General features: G+C 43.2%; 1 protein-coding gene across 6 annotated transcripts in view; it reads right to left on the reverse strand.

Annotated features, from left to right (window-relative positions):
- Positions 1 to 24,370, reverse strand: part of llgl2 (LLGL scribble cell polarity complex component 2) — a 157,035-nt gene that overhangs the window by 60,138 nt on the left and 72,527 nt on the right. For all 6 annotated transcript variants that reach the window (XM_068057807.1, XM_068057806.1, XM_068057809.1 and 3 more), the window contains one exon: positions 17,045 to 17,126. In XM_068057807.1, the coding sequence (XP_067913908.1) occupies positions 17,045 to 17,126 (82 nt within the window). The remainder of the gene's footprint in view (positions 1 to 17,044; positions 17,127 to 24,370) is intronic.

The following is a 24,370-nucleotide window of genomic DNA, read 5'->3' on the forward strand; positions in this document are numbered from 1 at the left end:
TGCTTTCGCTACTTACATCTCTTTTATTTCTTTATTTGTCCCATTACCATCTTCAGTTGCTTAACACAATCATCCCTTTTAGCATTTAATCTCTCCTGCCTTGCACCTCATCATAGAACTTCCCATTTGTTTTTCCCCCTCTCCCCACCTTTGTACTTGCTTAAAACCTGCTACATTTCCAACTCTTCTGGTTCTGATGAAAAGGTTATCAAGTGGAAATGTTAACTTTGGAGAGAGAAACAAAGATTCTGCCTGACTGCTGAGTATTCCCAGCATTTTGTTCTTATTCCTGAGACACCGAGGCCTGCTTCTCTTTGCAAGGTTTTCATGCTCCTCCTCTCAAACGGAGCTAACATGTTCAACAATTCACACATTCTCTGGAATTCGTGGTCTTTTATTTATCTAAATTTCTCTCACCAGCCCTTTTGCCTTAAGTAATTATTAGTTCTGAAAGTCAACCATTGCCTGGCCTCCATCCAATTCATTTCACAGTTTATTATGCTGCTGTATTTAACTCCATCATCCTAACACAGAAAAGGGCCATTTGGCCCAACAGGTCCATATTTATGCTCCACAATTGCCTCCTAGAGTCATAGAATGATACACATAGAAAGCAGCAAATCAGCCATTATGTTTGTGCCTGCTCTTTGGCAGAGCTATCCAATTAATGCTACTCCACTATTCATTCCCCAAGCCATGTACATTTTTGCTCTTCAAGTATTTATCCAATTCTCTTTTGAATGTTACTATTGAATCGGCTTCCACTGCTCTTTCAGGCAGTCCATTTAGATCACAACAACTCACTGTGCAAATAAGTTTCTCCTCAAATCACTTCTCGTTCTTTTGCCAATCACCTTAAATCTGCATCCTCTGATTACCAACCCGAGAAACCTTTCATGATTTTGAACACCTCTACTAAATCTCCTCAACTTTCTCTGCTCCAAGGAAGGCAACCATAGCCTCTCCAGTCTCTCCACATAAGTGAAGTCTCCCATCCATGCTATCATTTTAGTAAATCTCCTCTGCACCCTCTCCAAGGCCTTGACTTCCTTCCTAAAGTGTGGTGCCCAGAAGTGAACACAATACTCTAGCTGAGGCCTAACCAGTAATTTATCAAAGTTTAGCATAACTTTCTTGCTTTTGTACTCAATTCTTCTGTTAATAAAGTCAAGGATCCCATATGCTTTAAGAGCCTTCTCACCTTGTCCAGATACTTACAGGTTGTGTACATACACCCCAGGTCTCTCTGTTCCTGCATCCCCTTTAAAATCTTACCATTTCTTTCATAGTGCCTCTCATTCTTCTGACCAAAATTCATCACTTCACACTTTGCTGCATTAAAATTCATCAATCATGTGACTGCCTATTTCACCAGTCCTGAAGTCTGTTATTACCCTCTTCATTGTTTACTACATTTGAGTTTTGTGTCACCTGCAAACTTTGACATTATGTCTTGAATACCCAGGTCCAGGTTATTAACAGATTAAAAAGAGCAGTGTTCCAAATACTGACCCCTGGGGAACATCACTGAATATTTCCCTCCAGTCCGAAAAATAACTGTTCATCGCTACTCTCTGCTTTCTGTCCCTGAGCCAATTTTGTTTCCATACTGCCACTGTTCCTTTAATCAGGAAATTATAGACCAGTCAGCCTGACGTCAGTAGTGGGGAAAATTCTAGAGTCCATTATGAAAGATTTTATAGCAGAGCACTTGGAGAACAGTGGTAGAATCAGACGGAGTCAGCATGGATTTACGAAAGGGAAATCATGCGTGACAAATCTACTAGAATTCTTCGAGGATGGAACTAGTAGAGTTGATGAGGGGGAGCCAGTGGATGTGGTTTATTTGGACTTTCAGAAGGCTTTCGACAAAGTCCCACATAAGAGATCAGCGTGTAAAATTAAAGCGCATGGGATTGGGGGTAGTGTATTGCAATGGATAGAAAATCAGTTGGCAGACAGGAAACAAAGAGTAGGGATAAATGGGTCTTTTTCCAAATGGCAGGTAGTGACTAGTGGGGTACCGCAGGGATCAGTGCCAGGACCCCAGCTATTCACAATATATATTAATGATTTAGATGAGGGAACTAAATGTAATATCTCCAAATTTGCAGATGACAAAAATGGGTGGGAGGGTGAGTTGTGAGGAGGATGCAGAGAGGCTTCAGGGTGATTTGGACAAGTTGAGTGAGTTTGCAGATGAAGTTTAATGTGGATAAATGAGAGGTTATCCACTTTGGTAGCAAAAACAAGGCAGCAGATTATCTGAACAGCTATAAACCAAGAGGGGGGGCGGGGAATATGCAGCGAGACCTGGGTGTTCTCGTACCAGTTGCTGAAGGTAAGCATGCAGGTCCAACAGGCAGTAAAAGAGGCAAATGGTATGTTGGCCTTCATAGCGAGAGGATTTGAATACAGGAGCAGGGATGTCTTGCTGCAATTATACAGGGCCTTGGTGAGGCCATACCTGGAATATTGTGTGCAGTTTTGGTCTCCTTATCTGAGGAAGGATGGTCTTGCTACAGAGGGAGTGCAGCGAAGGTTTACCAGACTGATTCCTGGGATGGTGGGACTGACGTATGAGGAGAGATCGAGTCGGTTAGGATTATATTCGCTGGAGTTCAGAAGAGTGAAGGGGGATCTCATAGAAACCTATAAAATTCTAACAGGACTTGACAGGGTAGATGCAGGAAAGATGTTCCCGATGGTGGGGGAGTCCAGAACCAAGGGTCATAGTTTAAGGATATGGGATAAACCCATCAGGACTGAGATGAGGAGAAATTTCTTCACCTAGAGAAGGTGGTGGGCCTGTGGGCCTTTGCTATCACAGAAAGCAGTTGAGGCCAAAACATGGTATGTTTTCAAGAAGGATATAGCTCTTGGGTCTAAAGGGATCAAAGGGTATGGGGCGAAAGCGGAACAGGTTACTGAGTTGGATGATCAGCCATGATCATAATGAATGGCAGAGCAGGCTCAAAGGGCCAAATGGCCTACTCCTGCTCCTATTTTCTATGTTTCTATCATGGGCTTTTACTTTGATAAGTCCATTATGTGGTACTTTGTCAAACACCTTTTGTCTTTAACAAATCCAATCTGAATTTCATTTATTAGTCCATACATTTCTAAACGCCAATTAATTTTCTCCAGATAGTCTTGAAATAAAGTTTCCCCACCACTGACGTCAGGTTGACTGGCCTGTAGTTTTTGGGTTTATCCCTCTCCCCTTTTTGTTAAAAACAGGGGTATAACATTTACAATGAAAACAAAATTGCTGGAAATACTCAGCAGGCCAGGTAGCATCTGTGGTGAAAGAAACAGAGTTAACTGTTCAGGTAGATGATGTTTCATCGAACTGGGCAGAGTTAGAAATGTGATAGGTTTAAATCAAGTAAAAAGCGGGGTGGGGGAAGGGTGGAAAAAACAGGGAGGGAATATCTGGGTTAGAGCAGAAGACAGGAGAGATAAAATGACAAGAGTTGGTGCTGCAGGGCCAAAGGGAGTAGTATTGGGGCAAGAAAAGAATCAAAAGATGTGCTTGGAGGTGGTGTGAATGGCAGAATCATGAACAGCTGCTATTCTTAAACAAAAACAAGAGAAAAATGAGAGTAAACCCAAAACCTGCAAAGAGAAGAAAATAGGGACAGAGCTTATGGTCTGAAATTGTTGAATTCAATGTTGAGTCTGAAAGACTGTAAAGTGGCCAAATGAATGATGAGGTGCTGTTCCTCAAGCTCACATTGAGCAGCATTGTCCTTGGCTTCCTGCAGTGTTCCAGACAGGTCAGTATAACAGCAAAGTGGAGAATTAAAAATGACCGGCAACCGGAAATTCAGGGTCATGCTTGTGGACTTAATTGTGTTTGGAGCCTTGGATGGTGAGGAGCGCGGAGGTGAAGGGGTAGCTGTTCCAATTCTATGCTCTTGCATAGAAATGTAGCACGGGAAGGGGAGATGTTGAGAGTAATTAAGGAGTGCAGGGTGACACGGAGGGAACGATTCTTTCGGAATGTTGGGAGGGGAAGGGGGGGGGGTGTGAAAAAAGATGTCTTTGGTGGTGGCGGCAGGCTGGACATGGCGGAAAGTGCAGAGGCTGAGGAAACCCCATCATGGTTCTGGAAGGGAGGGGAATGGGTGAGAGCAGAGGTGTGGGAAACCAGGTGGAGGGGAATCCTCAGTTGAAAAAGCGCTGGTACAGTCTCTCATACCCAACTCTAAGATTGTCATCCAACCGGCTGACAAGCGTGATGTTTTTCTCTGGTGAACAGACCTCTACTTTGTAGAGGACAGAATGGCAACTCGGTGACACTTCTTCCAACCTCCCACTTGGAACAGCCCACGACCGATCAAGCCATCGTCTCCAGGTTTGTCACTTGACCCATTTCCCCGAGTGATCTTTCCTCCATGTCCTCCAACTTCACGGCACTACCACACCAACCACCCCCAAGTCATCCCCCAATCTCAAGCAACCTGCTTCTACCTCCTTCCCAAGATCCACAAACAGAACTACCCTAGACAACCTGTTGTCAGCCTGTTCCTGTCCCACTGAACCGAGATTTCTTCCTATTTCAACTCCATCTCTTCTCTATACTTGCTTCCCTTGTCCTGTCTCTTCCCACCTACATCCACCACCCTTCGAATGCCCTCCATCACTAACATTTTCCAATTTCCAAGCCTTAACCCTCTCCTCTTCGTCATGGATGCCTGATTTCAAGACACCTCCATACCCCACCAGTATGGTCCGAGGGCTCTGCTTCTTCCTTGAACAGAGGCCCAACCAGTCTTCATCTGCCCCCACCTTCCTGTGTCTGGCAAAACTTGTTCTCAGATTGAACAACCTCTGCTTTAACTCTACTCACTTCATCCAAATAAAAGGTGTTGTTATAGGTACCTGTATAAGTCCTAGCTATCGATGCCTGCTTTTTTGTGGGAGATGTGGAACATTCTTTCCACCAGTCCCACACAGGCCCCCTCGCTCACCTTCTCTTCCAGTACATTGAAGACTGTTTATGCGCTGTTTCCTTCTCTCGCCCTGAAATGAAAAATTTCAACTTTGCTTCCAATTTCCACTCTTCTCACACCTTCACATGGTCCAAGTCCGACCCTTCCCTTCCTTGACTTCTCGGTCTCCATTTCTGAGAATAGGCTAACAAATATTCATAATAAGCCCGCTGTCTCCCAGAGTTACCTTGACTGCACTTCCTCACACTCAGCTTCCTGTAAGGACTCCATCCCATTCTCCCAGTTTCTCAGTCTTTGTTGCATTTGTTCTGACGATGCAACCTTCCATACCAGCGCTTCAGAGATATGTCTTCCTATTTCCTTAACCAAGGAAACCCCCCTCCCCCACTGCCATGGTTAACAGGATCTTTGACCTTGTCTGTCCCATTTCCCACATTTCTGCTTTCCCTTTGTCCCGAACCACGATAAAGTTCCCCTTGTCATCACCTTCTACCCCATCAGTCTCCACATTCAACAGATCATCATCCGCAACTTCCACCACCGTCAGCATGGCGCAACCAAAGACATCATCTCCCCTTTCGGCATTCCGAAGGGACCATTCCCTCGTGACACCCTGGCCCACTCCTCAGTCACCCGACACCCCATCCCTTACCATGGCATGTTCCATGCAAGCACGGGTAGTGCAACACCTGCCCTTTCACCTTCTCTCTAACCGTCCTCGGCCCCAAACACTCCTTCCAGGAGGAACAGCAATTTACGTGTACTTCTTTCAATTTAGTATACTGTATTCACTGCTCACAAAGTGGTCTGCTTTAAATTGGGGAGACCAAATGAAGATTGGGCGACAGCTTTGCGGAACACCTCCATTCAGTCCGCAAGTGTGACTCCAAGCGTCCAGTTGGCTCTCATTTTAATTCTTAATTTTTCTCACACTCCGATCTCTGTCCTCAGCCTCCTGCAGTGTTCCAATGAAACTCAACACAAGTTTGAAGAACAGCACCTCATCTTTTGATTGCACACTTTACAACCTTTCGGACTCACTGAGTTCAACAATTTTAGACTGTAACCTCTGCCCCCATTTGATTTCCTTTCTCTTTGCAGATTTTGGTTTCACGGTCTTGTTTTTCCTCTTTATTTTGCTTTCAGACAGCAGCTGTTCATTCGGCCATTCATACCTCTTCTAGACACATCTTTTGTTTCTTTACTTGTCTCATTACCACTCCCTTTGGTCTTGCACCACTAACTCTTTTGCAAGTTAAATTTCTCCTGTCTTCCACCCCATCACAGACCTTCCCTTTTCTCCTCTGTCCAACCCTCCCCCTTTTACTTGCTTAAAACCTATTACATTTCTAACTTTTCCCAGTTCCGATGAAAGGTCATCAGATTTCTGGAAGCAGTTCTGGGGAAGGTGGGACCTGTACAAGCCAGACGGTCTATACCAGAACAGGACTGGGACAAATATACTTGCAGAAAGGTTTGCTAGTGCTATTGGGGATGATTTAAACTAGTTTGGCAGGGGCATGGGAACCCAAGGGCATTTCAGGTAGGACAAATTCAGGGCAGGGAACAGGAGGCAAAAAAGTGACAAGTGGCTCTGAAAAACAGAAGAAGCAAAGGTTAAAAAAAGTGTGCAGCACAGGAATTTGGTAGTGCTAAAAAGGTATTTATTTAAATGCAAGGAGTATAGCAAATAAAGTTGGTGAGCTGAGGGCACAGATAGACACATGGCAACATGATATCATTGCTATAACGGAAACTTGGCTTAAAGAGGGGCAAAAATGGCAGTTCAACATCCCTGGATATAGAGCTTTCAGGCGGATAGAGAGGGGGATAAAAAAGGAGGGGGTGTAGCATTATTAGTTAAGGAATCAATAACAGATGTGAGGAGGGATGATCTGCTAAATGGATCAAATGAGGCCATATGGGTTGAGCTCAGAAATAAAAAAGGGGCAATCACACAACTAGGAGTGTATTATAGACCTCCAAATAGTGAGAGGGAGTTAGAAGAATATGTAGGCAAATTTGTGTATAAACAATAGAGCAATAACAGTTGGGGATTTCAACTACCTTAATATCAACTGGGATACAAACAGTGTGAAGGGCACAAAATTCTTCAACTGCATTCAAGAGAACCTTTTTAGCCAGCACATGACAAGCCCAACAAGAGGGGTTGTAATTCAAGATTTCGTCTTCAGAAATGAAGCTGGGAAAGTGGATGAAGTAGTGACCATTTTGGAGATAGTGACCATAATAGTTAGTTTTAGCATAATCATGGAAAAGGACAAAGATAAAACAGGAGTAAACGTTCTAAATTGGGGGAAGGCAAATTTTAAGAAACTGAAAGGTAAACTGGTGAAAGTGGACTGGATACAGCTACTTGAAGGAAAATCACTGGCAAAACAGTGGAAGGCATTCAAAAGAGATTCTACAGGCACAGTGTAGACATGTCCTCACAAAGATAAAAGATGGTACTGCCAAATCTAGAGCCCCCTGGTTATCTAGAAGCTTACAGGGTAAGTTAAAGCAGAAAAAGCTCATGATGGTCACAAAAATCTTAATACTTTAGAAAGCCTAGAGGAGTATAGAAAGTTTAGGGGTGAAGTAAAAAAAAGGAAATTAGAAAAGCAAAAAGAGAGGACATGAAAAAATATTGGCAAGTAAAAAAAAACCCAAAGATGTGTTATCAGTGCATTAAGAGCAAGAGGATAACTAAGGAAAGGGTAGGGCCTATCAGAGATGTGCAAGGAACTTATGCGTGGATGCAGATGAGGGCAGGGTTCTTAATGAGTTGTTTGTCTCTGTCTTCACAAAGGAGAGGGATCATGCAGACATTGTAGTAAAAGAGGAGCAGTGTGAAATATTAGATATGATAAGCATAATGAGAGAGGAAGTACTACAGGGTTAGACATCCTTGAAAGTGGATAAATCACCAGAGCCGGATGGATTGTATCACAGGTTGTTAAAGGAAGCCAGGGAGGAAATAGCAGATGCTGAAAAGATTATCTTCAAATCCTCACTAGATACAGGCGAGGTACCAGTGGATTGGAGGTCTGCGAACGTTGTACCATTGTTTAAAAAAGGGTGCGAGGTATAGGCAAAATAATTATAGGCTGGTCCATCTGACCTCACTGGTGGGAAAATTATTAGAATCAATTCTGAGAAATAGGATAAACTGCCACTTAGAAAGACATGGATTAATCAGTGATAGTCAGCATGGATTTGTTCAGGGAAGGTCATGGCTTGCTAACTTGATTGCATTTTTTGAGGAAGTAACCAGGAGGATTGATGAGGATAGTGCAGTGGATCTGGTCTACATATTTATTTATTTAGAGATACAGCACTGAAACAGGCCCTTCAGCCCACCGAGTCTGTGCCGACCAACAACCACCCATTTATACTAACCCTACACTACCCCCATATTTTCTACCACATCCCCACCATTCTCCTACCACCTACCTACACCAGGGGCAATTTGTAATGGCCAATTTACCTATCAACCTGCAAGTCTTTTGGAGGTGGGAGGAAACCGGAGCACCCGGCAGAAACCCACGCAGACACAGGGAGAACTTGCAAACTCCGCACAGGCAGTACCCAGAATTGAACCCGGGTCGCTGGCGCTGAGAGGCTGCGGTGCTAACCACTGTGCCGCCCACATAGATTTTAGTAAGGCATTTGACAAGGTCCCACATGGCAGACTAGTCAGTAAAATGAAAGCCCATGGGATACAGGGGAATGCGGCAGGTTGGATCCAAAAATTGGCTCAGTGACAGGAAACAAAGGGTAGTTTAGTAGTTGACGGATATTTTTACGAATGGAAAGCTGTTTCCAGTGGCGTTCCACAGGGCTCAGTGTTGGGTCCCTTGCAGTTTGTGGTATAAATTAATGGTTTGGACTTAAATGTGGGAGGCATGATTGGGAAATTTGCAGATGACACAAAAATTGGCCATGTAGCTGATAGTGAAAAGAGTAGCTGTAGACTCCAGAATATCAATGGTTTGGTTGAGTGGGCAGAAAAGTGGCAAATGGAATTCAATCCAGAGAAGTGTGAGTTAATGCATTTGGGGAGGGCAAATAAAGCAAGGGAACAAACAATAATAGGGAGGATATTAAGAGGGGTAGAAGAAGTGAGAGACCTTGCAGTGCATGTCCAGAGGTCCCCGAAGGTGGCAGGACAGATAGATAAATTGAAGAAGGCAGATGGAACGTTGGCCGAGATATAGAATACAAAAGCAGGGATGTAATGCTGGAACTGTATAAAACGCTTGTTAGGCCACAGCTGGAGTATTGCGTACAGTTCTGGTCACCACACTACAGGGAAGGACATAATTGCTCCGGAGAGAGTACAGAGGAGATTTACAAGATGTTGCCAAGGATTGAAAGTTGCAGCTATGAGGAAAGATTGGATAGGCTAGGGTTGTTTTCCCTAGAACAGAGGAGGCTGAGGGGTGACTTAATTGAGGTGTACAAAATTATGAGGGGACTAGACAGAGTTTCCCCTAGCACAGAGGTAAATTACCAGGGGGCACAGATTTAAGGTGATTGGTAGAAGGATTAGAGGGGACATGAGGAAAACCTTTTTCACCGAGAGGCTGGTGGGTGCCTGGAATTCACTGCCAGGAACGGTAGTGGAGGCAGAAACCCTCAACTCATTTAAAAGGTACCTGGACAAGCACCTGAAGTGCTGTAACCGGCAAGGTTATGGACCAGGTGCTGGAAGGTGGGATTAGATTGGGAGGCGCAGACACCATGGGCTGAATGGCCTCCTTCTGTGCCGTAACTTTTCAATGGGTCTATTTAAAACCTTCACTGTTTTTCTCTTCACGGATGCTGCCTGAATACTGAGTATTTCCAACACTTTCTGCTTTTATTACAGATTTCCGTTGTCTGCAGTATTTTGCTTTTGTACAACATCCTAAAGTCCTCTTGCACCACCACCCCTCTTCCAAGGAGGAATGGAAGAGTGAGGCCAGAGTCTCCACAATTTCCACCCTTACTTTCCTCAGTAAACTAGGACGCATCCCATCTGGACAGAATGACTTTCCCACTTTGAGGACTAACAACCTTTTAAGTTCCTCTTTATTTTTCTCCTATCCACTATCAAGGGCAATTAGGGATGGTCAACAAATGCTGACCTTGCCAACGATACTCACATCCCATGAAAAAAATTTAAAAATAAATATTGCCTCCTCCTTTGTTACATTGACAGCATCCTCTTCGCTAGCAAAGTACTCATTTAGAACCTCAACCACAACCTCTGCCTCCACAAGACTGTCGCCTTTTGGTCCTGAATGGGGCCCACCCTTTCTAACATAGTAACATTTTACTATTTGTGTTTCTAACCTTGTACTATGTTTCCCATCTGATTATATCTAACCCCATCAGCATAATTTTCTATTCCTACCCCATCATGTGCTTATCTAGCATCCCCTTAAAAGCATCTGAGAGTTGCCTCAACTACTCTTTGTAGTCGTGAGTTGCACTTTCTCACCACTCTCTGGGTAAAGAAGTTACTCTTGAATTCCCTGTGTGGAGTTATAGAATCATTTACAGCACAGGAAGCCATTTGGCCCATCAAGTCCATGCCAGCTCTCCACGGAACTATTCAGTCAGTCCCACTCCCCTGCTTGATCCCTGTAGCCCTGCAAGTTTATTTTCTTCAAATGACCATCCAATTTCCTTTTTGAAGTCATTGATTGTTTCCACTTCCACCCACCTTGTGGGCAGCGGGTTCCAGGTCATTACTACCCACTGCGTTAAAAAATTCATGTTTCCCCATTGCATCTCTTGCCCAAAGCCTTCAATCCGTGTCCCCTAGTCCTTGTACAGTCAGTTAAGAGAAACAATTTTTCCTTGTCTAATTTAGCTGAGCCAGTCATAATCTCGTACATTTCTATTAAATCACTCTTCAATCTCCTTTATTCTAAAGGAATGGGGTGATGGTGGTAGATGAGGCAGAAGGTGGTGATACCTTGAAAGAGAGAAGCATGATCAGCAAACATGGGGGCCAGGAAAGGAAGTTGGGTGGTCAGCAGTTTAGTGGGAATGGGGTAAAGGAACACGAGGTGGGTTTCACGGGCTAGATGAGCTCAGAGAGGGCATGAGGGGAGATAGGAGATAAACTAAAAGGCGAATTGAGCTAAACTGGAGAAGCTGTGGTTGTTCTCTTTAGAGAAGATGTTTAAGTATATTTTATAGCCCTCGTTTTGGACTCCCACACGTGAAAATACCTTTTCTTCATCTACCCTATAAAACTCCCTTTATAAACTGAAGACCTTTGTTTGGTCTCCCCTCAGCCTTCTGTTTTCTACAGTAAGGAACCCCAGCCTGTTAAACCTTTTTAGGTATAATCTCTCAGTTCTGATAGCATCCTTGTAAATCATTTTTGCATGCTCACCAGACCCTTAATATCTTGTTTGTAAAATGGAGATGAGAACTTTGCACAGTCATCCAATTGTGGTCTAACCAAGGTTCTCTCCAGTTTTAATATAACGTCTCTGCTTTTCAATCCTACTCTCTAGAAATGAACCCCTGTGCTTTGCATTTTTTATGGCCTCATTAATCTGTGTCACTACTTTTAGTGATGTTTGTATCTGTGTTCCTGGATCCCTTTGCTCTTCTACTCCATTTGTCTTATTTTCAAAGGAGTTTGTGACCACCTTGTTCATCCCATCAAAATGGCACATCTCACATATGTCTACATTGAAATTAGTTTGCTTTTTACACACCTGTCCTGCAAGTTTATTAACTTTTTTTTTTAGTCTTCTTCAGATTTGGCGTCATCCACAAATTTTGAAATTATACTTCCCATTCCAGAGTCCAAATCATACATGTAAATGGTCAGTGGTTCCAGCACTGATCCTTGTGGAACACCACTTCCCATCATTTGCCAGTCTGAGTAACTACCTTTATCCCCTCTGATTTGTAGTCAGCTTGCCATCTGTTCTGCTACTAATTACATGATGCCTAATGCTCTGACCGTAGTCATGTGTCTACCTTATTGAAGGGCTTTTGAAAATCCACGTACATTACATCCACTGCACTTATCCCCTCCAAAAAATGTACTTTCAATTCAAATAACAAAATTCATGATGTCGACAGGAAACCCAGACATGTCTATTAAATTATGTTAGCTTTGTTCTAAAATTAGAACAATTTCAGGTCATGTCTATTCACAGTAAAAGTGAAATTAACAAAAAACTTGATCAAATCTAAATGGTAGATGTCAGAAATGCTGATTTAATGTGGCCACGAAAGCAGCTTTACTCCTACATCACTGAACTCACTAGGTTCCAATGTCTGCAGGCTATGTTACGAGTTCAAGAGCTGCAGAAGGTAATGTTTAAACATTAGTAAATGCAATACTAAATGAGCACAGACTTTAGCTTCTGTCACCAGAGTGGGCACTTTGCAATTTACTGTTCACTGTCGGTTATAGACTGCTAGAATCATAGTTCTGGTTAAGTTATGATGACTAGGCGGGACCAGCGACAAGGGAATTTCAGGGCAGTTCTTGAAATGGGAGGCAGGGAATGGTCGAGACAACAAATGTTTAGGTTCCTCAAGTACCAGGAAGGTGGGTCAGATAGTAGGGGTGTGCATTATGAGTCTGGACATCCTCTTCCCCTTCCTCAGTCAGAACACTGATAAAAAAAAACTAAACAACCTGTGTAAAAACAGATTCGATATCACTGCATGGGCTTGAGCGCAAGAGTGCTGGTGAGAGGCCACTGTGCCATTTTGAAATCTTCCTGCACTGGCGCTAATTCTGCTGTTATTATAGGGACTAGTTAGTTTAACATTCTTTGCCGTTTTGCGTTACCTTCCAAATACAAGCTCAAAAACCTGTGCCTTGTCTTGGGGCATGCATTTGCCCGTTCCTACAGGCACGAGGGACGTACACAAAGATAGGGAGGGAATGTGGTTGAGGGTGCGGTGGGTGACAGTGGAATCAAAAGAAAAAATTATACAGGGGTTCAATGAGTAGGTCAAAGGGGCAAAGGCACTGCTGAGGACTGCATCGTCCCTGCAAAAAAGAGAGACGGCTAGCGAGACAGACCGAGAGAGAGAGAGGAAAAAAAGCACAAAAGCAACACTCAAACATAACCATGACTTTACTCTCTCATTCGCTGTGGTCATTGAGAGATCAACTTGTATACCGAGAATCTAATTATCTGCGTGCACTGTTTCCCTCTGATCCCACTTCACCTGAAAACTACACTTTGTCTCAACTCTCCACTGGCACATGGGGAAAAGGAAGATTTCCATTTAACTCAGATACACAATCCTGGGAGTGCACGATGATGACAGTGGGTTCCTGAAACAGAAAATATTCATTCCCCTGTACTGACACTTCCACCTCAAGCATAAAGATTCAGCACCTAAGTGATGACTCTCTGGTATGTCTAATCTCAGTTCCATCACTCATGGACTCAGATTAAGCAATCTTGGGGAGATCAGAGTGCGTTGCCCTAAAATTAGCTGCAATAGCCCAACCTCTGGCTACCAAAAGCCATATTTCCTTCGCAACCGAGCTGGTTTGCAAGGATTGCTCAAGGATGACCAAAAGTTGGAAGAACGAGTGGGAATTCAGTGCAAAGGGGGAAGGAGGTGTTGCTTTTTTGCTTACAATACTTGTATTGATTCATGTAAGCTTAGGGCAACACTATTTGTCCCGTGTTTAGTGCCAGTTAATGTGCAGAAACAAAAAAACCTTACGAACTAAAAAGCAGATATAAAAGAATATAAATAATAGAGACGAAGGTATGGCAGAGCAGGTTGAGAGACTGAAATACAACGTGTGGGAGTTAGTGGACAGTGAGACTGTCCCAAGCAAACACATCTGCAGTGGTTGTCTCCACTTCGAATCCCTCCGGCTCAGGGTCATTGAGCTCGAGTGAGAGTTGGAGACACTGCTACACACAAGGAAGTGGAGCAGTTTGGGAACAGTTTGCTCCAGACCCAGACGATCAGTGGGAGATGTTTAAAAAAGAATTTGTCATACAGAACCAGTTTATACCTTAAGGGGCAAGAGTTCTACTTGCCAAAAAAAAGCCACGGACAACTGAAAAGGTATGAGACAACATAAAACTAAAAGAAAATGCATGCAAAAAAAAAAAAGCACAGATCCTGGTGACTGAGAAAAATATAAAGATCAGCAAAGGGTGACAAAAGGCCTACGAAAGGAAACTTGTAAAGGGCAACAAAATCAACATTAAAAAAATTCAGTGTATCGTTAGGAAAAAGATGGTGGTGAACACCAACGTGGGCCCCTTGAAAACCATTAAGTGATATTGTCAATGAAAATAACTAAGTGGTGAACATGCTGAATAATTACTTTGCATCAATATTTACAGTAGAGGAAGAGGTCAGCATGCCAATATCCCAAGGAAACTATTTTTGAATCAGGAACAGGGATTCAAAATTAACCTAGGAAAACAACAGCAATGGAGGGCTGAATGGCCCGTTCCTGTGCTGTACTGTTCTTTGTTCTTAAAGTCTGTCCACCATCTACAAGGCACAAGTCAGGAGCGTGATGGAATACTCTCCACGTGCCTGGATAAAGGCAGCTTTAACACTCAAGAAGCTTGACGCCATCGAGGACAAAGCAGCTCTCTTGATCGGCACCCCATCCACCACCTTAAACATTCACTCCCTCCACCACTGGGGCACAGTGCAGCAGTGTGTACCATGTACTAGATGCACTTCCACAGCACCTTCCAAACCCGTGCCCTCTACCACCCAGGAGGATAAAGGCAGCACGTGCGTGAGAATACCACCTGCAAATTCCCCTCCAAGTCACAGCACCCTGACTTGGAACTATAATCGCCATTCCTTCACTGTCGCTGGGTCAAAATCCTGGAACTCCCTCCCATACAGCACTGTGGGGTACCTACACCAGATGGACTGCAGTGCTTCAAGACGGTGGCTCACTACCTGCTCAAGGGCAATTAGAGATGGGCAATAAATGCTTGCCTTAGCAGCAATTTTCACATTCCAAAATGAATTTTAAAAAAAATTGGTGAATAACTGGAGACAGTGGAGGTCCAAACAAACTTGACAGTCAAGGTACATAAATTAAAATTTCATAGACAGGTGCAGGAAATAATCAAAAAGGCAAATGGAATGTTGGTCTCTATATCCAGAGAACTAGAATACAAGTTATACAAAGCCCAGGTTGGACCACATGTGGAGTACGGTGAGCAGATCTGGATACCACACCTTAGCAAGGATAGGTCTAGATTTAATCAAAGTTTTCAAGATATTAAGTGAAACAGAAAGAAACTATTTCTGCTGGATATGGAGTCCAGGACTAGAAGGCATAATCTAAAAATTGCAGCCAGACCTTTCAGGAGTGAAATTGGGAAACACTTCTTCAAACAAAGGGTGGTAGAAGTTTAGAACTCTCTTCCACAAACAGCAACTGACACTAGATCAATTGTTAATCTTAAATCTGGAATTGATAGATTTTTGTTATCCAAAGGTATTAAAGGATATGGGGCAAAATCAGGGATATGGAGTGAGGTCGCAGATCAGCCATGATCTCAATGAATGGTGAGAGGGCCGAAATGGCCTACTTTTGTTCCTATTACCGATTCGCAGAACAAGGCATGTTCTCCAATGCATCTGCTCTGATGATCAAACCTTCCTCAATAGCGCTTCCAATATGTCTTCCTTTTTCTTCAACCGAGGACTCCCCACTGTGGTCAACAGGGTCCTCAACCGTGTCCGGCTCATTTCCCACACCTCTACCCTCACCCCTTCCCCTCCCTCCCAGAACCGCAACAGGGTTCCCTTATCCTCACTTTCCACCCCACCAGCCTCCACATCCAAGGGATCATCCTCTGCCATCTCCAGCGCATTGCCACTACCAAACGCATCTTCCCCTCCCATCAGCATGCTGAAGGGATCGTTCGCTCTGCAACACCCTGGTCCACTCCTCCATTACCCTTATCACCTCGTCCCCTTCCCACGGCACCTTCCCCTGCAATCGCAGGAGGTGTAATACTTGCCCATTTACCTCCTCTCTCCTCACCATCCAAGATCCCAAACACTCCTTTCAGATGAAGTAGCGATTTACTTGTACTTTTTTCAATGTAGTATACTGTATTCGCTGCTCACAATGTGGTCTCCTCTACATTGGGGAGACCAAACACAGATTGGGTGACCACTTTGCGGAACACCTCCGCTCAGTCTTCTAATTGCCAGCCATTTCAACACCCACCCCCTGCTCTCATGCCACATCTCTGTCCTGGGATTGCTGCAGTGTTCCAGTGAACATCAACGCAAGCTCGAGGAACAGCACCTCATTTACCGATTAGGCACACTACAGCCTGCCAGACTGAACATTGAGTTCAATAATTTCAGAGCATGATGGGCCCCCTTTCTATTTTTATTTGTTAATTTTATTTCTACTGTGCCTACCCACTGTTTTTTCAGGTTTGTGCTTAGGACCAGGCTGTTCATTTTTCTGTCAGTCAATTAACACCCTATCTGCACTAACACTTTGGCTTTCACCACACCACTACCATACCGTTCGCCTTTGCTCCATGACCTTCTGGTCAGTTATTCTCTGCGATCTTTTCCTATCAACACCTTCTCTTTGGTTATCTCTTGCCCCACCCCACTTTACTTGCTTAAAACCTATTGCATTTCTAATATTTGCCAGTTCTGATGAAGGGTCATTGACCTGAAACGTTAACTCTGCTTCTCTCTCCACAAATGCTGTCAGATCTGCTGAGTATTTCCAGTAGTTCTTGTTTTTATTTAAGGCATGTTGCAGTTCTCACTCCCTGTTGTCCTTCAATTATGTTTCAATTATACAATCAATTGCAAACTGAAAGATTTCTGATTTCCAGTGAGCACTGGCTCACAATACACAGCAAAGAATGAAGTGGAACACCAGTTTAAACTTGCTGCCAGTAACTGCCTGTAAAGCTATTCTGGTTGGATCTGGATTGAAAGGGAAGTCATTTCAAATCTACAAGCACTCAGAATTAGTGTAATTGGGGAAGATCAGAGGAGAGAGAAAAAAAGAGCAGGCGAAGACAAGTGACAAAAACAATGAGGAACAGAGAAGATCCCATTACCTGTTCTGGTAGAAAGTGAATCTGGGTAATTGCTGCGTTCTCCTCATGCAAGCCCATGATCTCCACCTCTGGTGCTCCATAGCTACAACCACAGGTTAAGGACCACAACTTTCAGCACAAATCCGTTGTGTATCTTTTAAACTCAAGTTCCAAAGTATTACATTACTTAAGCCACACTTTTAGAAAATTGAGCTCTCCATTTTTGAAACCATGGGCTCACAACTTGAAAGGACATCACTGACACACTCCCATTAAATACAGCTCGTCGCCCAGGTAGCTGATCTCAAGCCTCTACAACTGGCCTCAGCCCCATTGGACTACAGAGGAGATGGGGCCAAGGGTGAAGTGTGTAGGAACAGTGCCTAAAAAGTGCTCGGAAGCCTTAGAAAGAATACCTCCAGAATGTGCTTAACTGGAATTTTAGCTTGAAAGTGGACTTCACAAATTGAGAATTCAACTTTTACAAGGTTATGCTGACAGCATTAGATGGAGAGGCGGGAGGAGACTCATATGGAGCATAAACTCCTGCATGGACCTGTTGGGCTGAATGGCCTGTTTCTGTGCTGTAGGGTCGATGTAATTCTGTGAGCCAAATGTTGGGAAAAGGTTTTTAGCCAACACAAAAAAGGTCAATTCATATCATCTCACAGGACTTCAGTCATTGAGTTTCCCAGATAAATAAGCAACAGTAACCACAGCAGGTTCAGCACACACCAATGGGCCCTTCCCATCCCACACAGGGCAGTGAGGCTATAACACAAGCGCAGTCCTAGCCGAGTTAACACTGGTGACACCCAAATGTTTTCCCCAACCTTCTAAAGATTTGAAAGTACTTATGTATTCCCTTCAGCAAAACTGCCAAATGAACATATAGGAACATAGATTCAGTATTAACCCCAGCTCGGTTATACAACAGTAGGGTAATGGGTAAACTGTTTTTATTTGACAAATAAACAAAAGTGTTGGAAATAGTCAGAAGGTCTGGCAGTATTTGTGGAGAGAAACAGTTAACCTTTCAGGTCTGTGACCTTTCATCAGAACTGGCAAAAGTTAGAAATGCAAAGGGCTTTGAGTAAATGAGCAAAAACATGGCCAGAAAGACCCATCCCTGGCTCACTCAGGAAGTTCAGGACAGTATTAGACTAAAAGAGGAGGCTTACAATGTTGCCAAAAATAGTAGCAAATCTGAGGATTGTGAGTGTTTTAGATACCAAAGGGCCACCAAAAGGTTGATAAAAAGGGGAAAAAATAGAAAGAGTAAACTATCCTGCAATATAAAACAGATTGTAAGAGCTTTATAAGTACACAAAAAAGGAGGGAGTAGTTAAAGTAGATGTTGGTTCCTTTGAGGCCGAGACAGAAGAAACATGGGAAATGAGGAAATGGGAGAGGTATTGAACAAATATTCGTGTCTGTCTTCACAGTAGAAGACATTAGTTCCATACCAGAAATAGGCAGTAACCTAAATGCTAAAATGAGTCAGAAATTAAGGATATTGATATCAGCCAAGAAAAAGTATTGGATAAACTTGAGGGACTAAAATCTGACAAGTCCCCAGGACCAGTCGGCCTACATCTTAGGGTTCTAAAAGAGATAGCTGCAGAGATAGTGGATGCACTAACTATAATTTTCCAGAATTCCTTAGATTCAGAGATGGTACCATCAGATTGGAAGTTGGCAAGAAAGACTGGAAGAGAGGGAGAGAGAAAACAGGGAACTTGAGGCCAGTTGACCTATCAGTTGTTGGGAAGATGCTGGAAACTATTATTAAGGAAGTCTTAACATTGCACTTAGAAAAGCAAAGTATGATTAGAACAAGTCAGCATTGTTTTACTAAAAAGGAGATCCTGTTTGACAAATTTATTAGAGTTCTTTAAGGATGTAACTAGTAGGGTAGATAAAGGGGAACCAGTGGATGTAGTATACCTGGATTTCCAAAAGGCATTCGATAAGGTGCCACATAAAAGAATAGGCAAGATAAGGGCACATGGTGTTGGGGGTAATATATTAGCATGGATAGAGGATTGGTTAACAGACAGGAAGCAGAGAGTGGCCATAAATGGGGCATTTTCAAGTTGGCAGGCAGTGAACCATGGGGTGCTGCAAGGATCAGTGCTGGGGCCTCAGCTATTTACAATCCATATTAATGACTTGGATGAAGAGACAGAGAGTAATGTATCTAAGTTAGCTGATGATACAAAGCTTGGTGGAAAAGTAAGCTGCTGGGAGGATGTGGAGAGGCTGCAAATAGATATAGACAGGCTAAGTGAGTGGGCAACAAGATGGCAAATGGAGTATAATGTAGGGAAGTGTGAAGTTGTGCACTTTGGTCGTAAAAATAGAAAAGCAGAATATTTAAAAGGTTGGATAAACTCGGATTGTTTTCACTGGGACGACAGAGGTGGAAGGGCGACATGATAGAGGTTTACAAAGTTATGAGTAGCATGGACAGAGTGGATAGTCAGAAGCTTTTTCCCAGCTGGAAGAGTCAGTTACTAGGGGACATTGGTTTAAGGGGCAAAGTTTAGAGGGGATGTGCGAGGCAAGTTTTTTTTTTAAACACAGAGGGTGGTCAGTGCCTGGAACATGCTGCCGGGGGAGGTGGTGGAAGCAGGTACGACAGTGACATTTAAGAGGCATCTTGACAAATACATGAATAGGATGGGAATAGAGGGATACGGACCCCAGAGGTGCAGAAGGTTTTAGTTTAGATAGGCATCAAGATCGGCGCAGGCTTGGAGGGCCGAATGGCTTGTTCCTGTGCTGTACTGCTCTTTGTGTGAAAGTGGTAAGTGTTGATGTTCAGAGAGACTTGGGGGAACGCGTACAAGGAATGCACAAAGTTAACATGCAGGTGCAGCAGGCTGTGAGGAAGGGAAATGGCATGTTGGCCTTTATTGCAAGTGGATTGGAGCACAGAAATAAAGTCTTACTAAAATTGTACAAGGCTTTGGTGAGACTGCACCTGGAATACTGCGTGCAAGATATACTTGCACCGGAGGTGGTGCAGCGAAGATTTACTGAATTGGTCCCTGGGGTGAGGGGGTTGTCCTATGATGAGAGGCTGAGTAAATTGGGCCTATATTCTCTGGAGTTTAGAAGAATGAGTGGTGATCTAATTGAGACATACAAGATTCTGAAAAGGGCTTGATAGGGTAGAAGCTGAGAGATTGTTTCCACTAGTCAAGGAATCTAGAACATGGGAACACAATCTCAGGATAAAGGGGTCAATCATTCAAGATTGAGATGAGGAAAAATCACTTCACTCAAAAGGGTTGGAATTCTCTACCCCAGAGGATTGTGGATGCTCCATCATTGAATACAATTAAAGCTGGGATAGATAGATTTTTGGTCTTGCATGGAATCAATGGATATGGGGAGCAGGCAGGAAAGTGGAATTGAAGCCTAAGATCAGATTGAATGGCAGAGCAGGCTCGATGGGCCATATAGCCTACTTCTGCTCCTATTTTTTAGGTTATGAAGGTGGGGTGGGGAGAGAAGGAGCGGGTGGTGGAGAACAAAAGGGAAAGGTGTGTGATAGGGCAGAGGACAGGAGAGATTAAATGACAGATGTCATGGAACATATGGCAAAGGGAGTGCTAACAGTTGTAGTAAAAGACAAAGCATTAGTCCAGAGAGTGTGTTAATGGCAGAATGATGAACAGCTCTGTTCGAAAGCAAAAACATGAAAAAAACAAGTTTAAGGCAGGCACATGGTTAAAAAAAAAATGAAATAACTTTTTTAAAAATAAAATTTTAGAAGTCATGTTCTGAAATGGTTGAACTCAATGTTGAGTCCAGAAGGCACTCTACAGCCTCATTTGATGATTCATTTAGCATATCATCCCTCCTCAAAGCTGTTATTGATTCTTTAACCAATAAGGCTACACCGTGTCCTTTTTTTTTTTAAATCCTCTTCTCTATCCTGCCTGAAAATTCTAGATGTTGATTTGCCATTTTTGCCTCTCTTTAAGCCAAATCTCCATTATGGTAATATCATGTTTTTATGTATATATCTGTGCTGTCAGCTCAGCAGCTTTATTTACTATACTCCTTGCATTTAAATAAATACCCTTTAACACTGTCAAATTCCTGTGCTGCATACTTTTTAACCTTTGCTTCTTCTGTCTTCCAGAGTCACTCGTTAATTTTCTGCCTCCCATCCCCTGCCCTGAGTTTGTCTTATCTGAAACTGCCCTCAGGTTCCCACCCCCCTGTCAAACTAGTTTAAAACCATCCCCAACAGCACTGGCTAACCTTCCTGCAAGGATATACATCCCAGTCCAGTTCAGGTGCAGACTGTCTGGCTTGAACAGGTCCCACCTTCCCTGGAACCGGTCCCAATGTCCCAGAAATCTGAAGCCCTCCCTCCTGCACCATCTCTCCAGCCCACAGCTGAAGAGACTGCAGGCAGAGAGGAACTGGGTGGCTGCCAGACAGACAAGGACAAGGCAGGTACTGCAGGAGTCCCCTGAGGGCATCCCACTTTCTAACCGGTATTCTCTACTGAGTACCAATGGGAGAGGGGGTTCCTCTGGAGAGTGCAGCAAGAGCAGAGCACCAGGGGTGGCTCAGCTGTGCAGGGAGGGAGAAGAAAAAAAAGACAGGACAGCAATAGTGTTAAGGGAACAGACAGGCATTTCTGTGGTCACAGACATGATTCCAGAATGGTATGCTGCCACCCTGGTGCAAGGGTCATGGATATCACCCTGCGGCTACAGAGCATTCTGGAGGGTGAGGGTGCACAGCCAGAGGTGGTGGTCCACATTGGGACCAACAATATAGGGAGAAAAAGGGATGAGGTCCTGCAGGCTGAGTTTAGGGAGTTAGGAAAAGAGATTAGCAAGCAGGACCTCAAAAGGTAGCAATCTCTGGATTAGTCCCAAGGCCACATGCTAGTGAGTACAGAAATAGAGAATTCACCAGATGAGTGTGTGGCTGGAAAAATGTAGAGATGGTAATATTACAGGCTCAAATTTTCATAGTAAGGGATCCTCTGGGGAAGAGCAGCCAAAACATGCATTTTGACAGGAACAGATAAAAGTCCAAAACTGGAGCATTAAATAAAGCTAACTACATAGATTTGAGAAACAAATTGGCTAGGCTAAGATAGATTGGGAAATTAATTAAAAGTTATGATGGTAGATACACAAATGGCAAAAATTTAAAGAAATACTTCATAATTTTCAATGAATATACATTCAATTGAGAAGTTAAAAACTCCATGGGAAAAGTGGCTCACAAAAGAAGTTAAGGATAGTATTGGATTAAAAAGGGAGGTAGTGGGGTATAATGTCACTGGACTAGTAATCGAGAGGCCCAGGCTCTGGGAACATGGGTTTGAATCCCAGCATGGCAGATGATGAAATCTGAATTCAATTAATAAAAATCTGGAATTAAAAAGATAGTCTAATGAAACCATTGTCAATTGTTGTAAAAACCCATCTAGTTCACTAATGTCCTTTAGGGAAGGAAATCTGCTTTCCTTACCTGGTCTGGCCTACGAGACTCCAGACCCACAGCAATGCGGCTGACTCTTACATGCTCTCTGAAATGGCCTAGCAAGCCACTCAGTTCAAGGCAATTAGGGATGGGCAATAAATACTGGCCTAGCCAGCAACACCCATATCCCATGAATGAATAAAAAAATTTGCCAAGAACAGCATTAATCCTGAGGCTTGGGAAGAGTTTTAAAACCAGCAAAAGGATGATAAATTGATAGAGGGAGAAAACAGAATGAGCAAAAACTACCAAAGACAGATTTTAAGAGCAAATAATGTTTGTCTTCACAATAGGAGATACAAAAACATACCAAAAATAGAGGGCAGCTAAAGATCAAATGAAATTGACGAACTTAAAACCATCAATAGTTTAAAAATAAAACTGGTGAAATTAATGGGACAAGGCGGATAAATGTCCTGGATCTGATGGCCTGCATCCTAGGGTTCTAAAAGAGGGAGCTGCAGAGATAGATATTGGATGCACTAGTTCTGATCTCCCAAAATTCTCTTGATTCTGGAACAGTCCCACTGGATTAGAAGGTAGCAAATGTAACAACTTTTATTTGTGTAGCACCCGTAACATAAATCATCCCAAGGCACTTCGCAGGAGCAATACAAAACAAAATACAACACCGAGCCACATAGAGAGATATTAGGGCATATGACCATAAGCTTGGTCAAAGAGGTAGGCTTCAAGGAACATCTAGAAAAGAGGAAAGTGAGGTAGAGGAGTGGAAAAGTGTAGGGCGGGAATTCCAGAGCTAACAGCATTATTCAAGAAAGGAGGGGGAGTATAAACAGGGAACTATAGGCCAGTTAGCCTGACATCAGTTGTCAGGAAAATGCTGGAATCCATTAATAAGGGAATGGCAACAGGACACAGAATAGTAATATGATTAGACAGAGTCACATGATTTTACAGAAGGAAAGTCAAGTTTCATAAATTTTTTTTTGAGGGTTTAACAAGCAGAGTTGATAAAGGGGAACCAGCGGATGTACTATCGTTGAACTTTCAAAAAAGCATTTGATAAGGTGCCACACGAAAATTTTTTGCATAAGATAAGGGTCAATGGAGTTGGGGGTTATATAGTAGCATGGGTAGGGAATTGTTTAAAAGGATAGAAAACAGAGCAGGATTAAAAGGGTCATTTTCAGTTTGCAGGCTGTTACTAGTAGGGTGCCACAAGGATCGCTGCTGGAGCTTCAGGTATTTAGATTAGATTAGATTAGAGATACAGCACTGAAACAGGCCCTTCGGCCCACCGAGTCTGTGCCGAACATCAATCTATAACAATGACTTAGATGAAGGGACGAAGTGTAAGGTATCCACATTTGTGACGGTGCAAAGTTAGGTGGGAAAGCAAGTTGTGAGGAGGATAAGAGTCTGCAAAGGGACATAAATAGGTGAAGCGAGTGGGCAAGGTGACAGCGGACGGAGTATAATGTGGGGAAATGTGAAGGTTATTCACTTTGCTGGGAATAGATAAACAGAATTATTTTTTATACTGATCAGAAACTATTAAATGTTGGTGTTCAGGGGGATCGGAGTGTCCTTGTACACAAAACAGAAAGTTAACATTAAGATAGAGCAAGCAATTGGAAAGGCAAATAATATGTTGGTCTTTATTGCAAGAGGATTGGAATACAAGAGTAAGGAAGCCTTGCTACAATTGTATAGGCTTTGGTGAGACGGAGTACTGTGTAGAGGTTTGGTCTCTGAACCCAAGCAAGGATATACTTGCCTGCGAGGCAAGTGCAACAAAGGTTCACCAGACTGATTCCCAAGATTGTCCTATGAGGAGAGATCAAGTAGAGCGGGCCAATA

Source organism: Heterodontus francisci, chromosome 26, assembly GCF_036365525.1.
Source record: "Heterodontus francisci isolate sHetFra1 chromosome 26, sHetFra1.hap1, whole genome shotgun sequence".
Taxonomy (NCBI): domain Eukaryota; kingdom Metazoa; phylum Chordata; class Chondrichthyes; order Heterodontiformes; family Heterodontidae; genus Heterodontus; species Heterodontus francisci.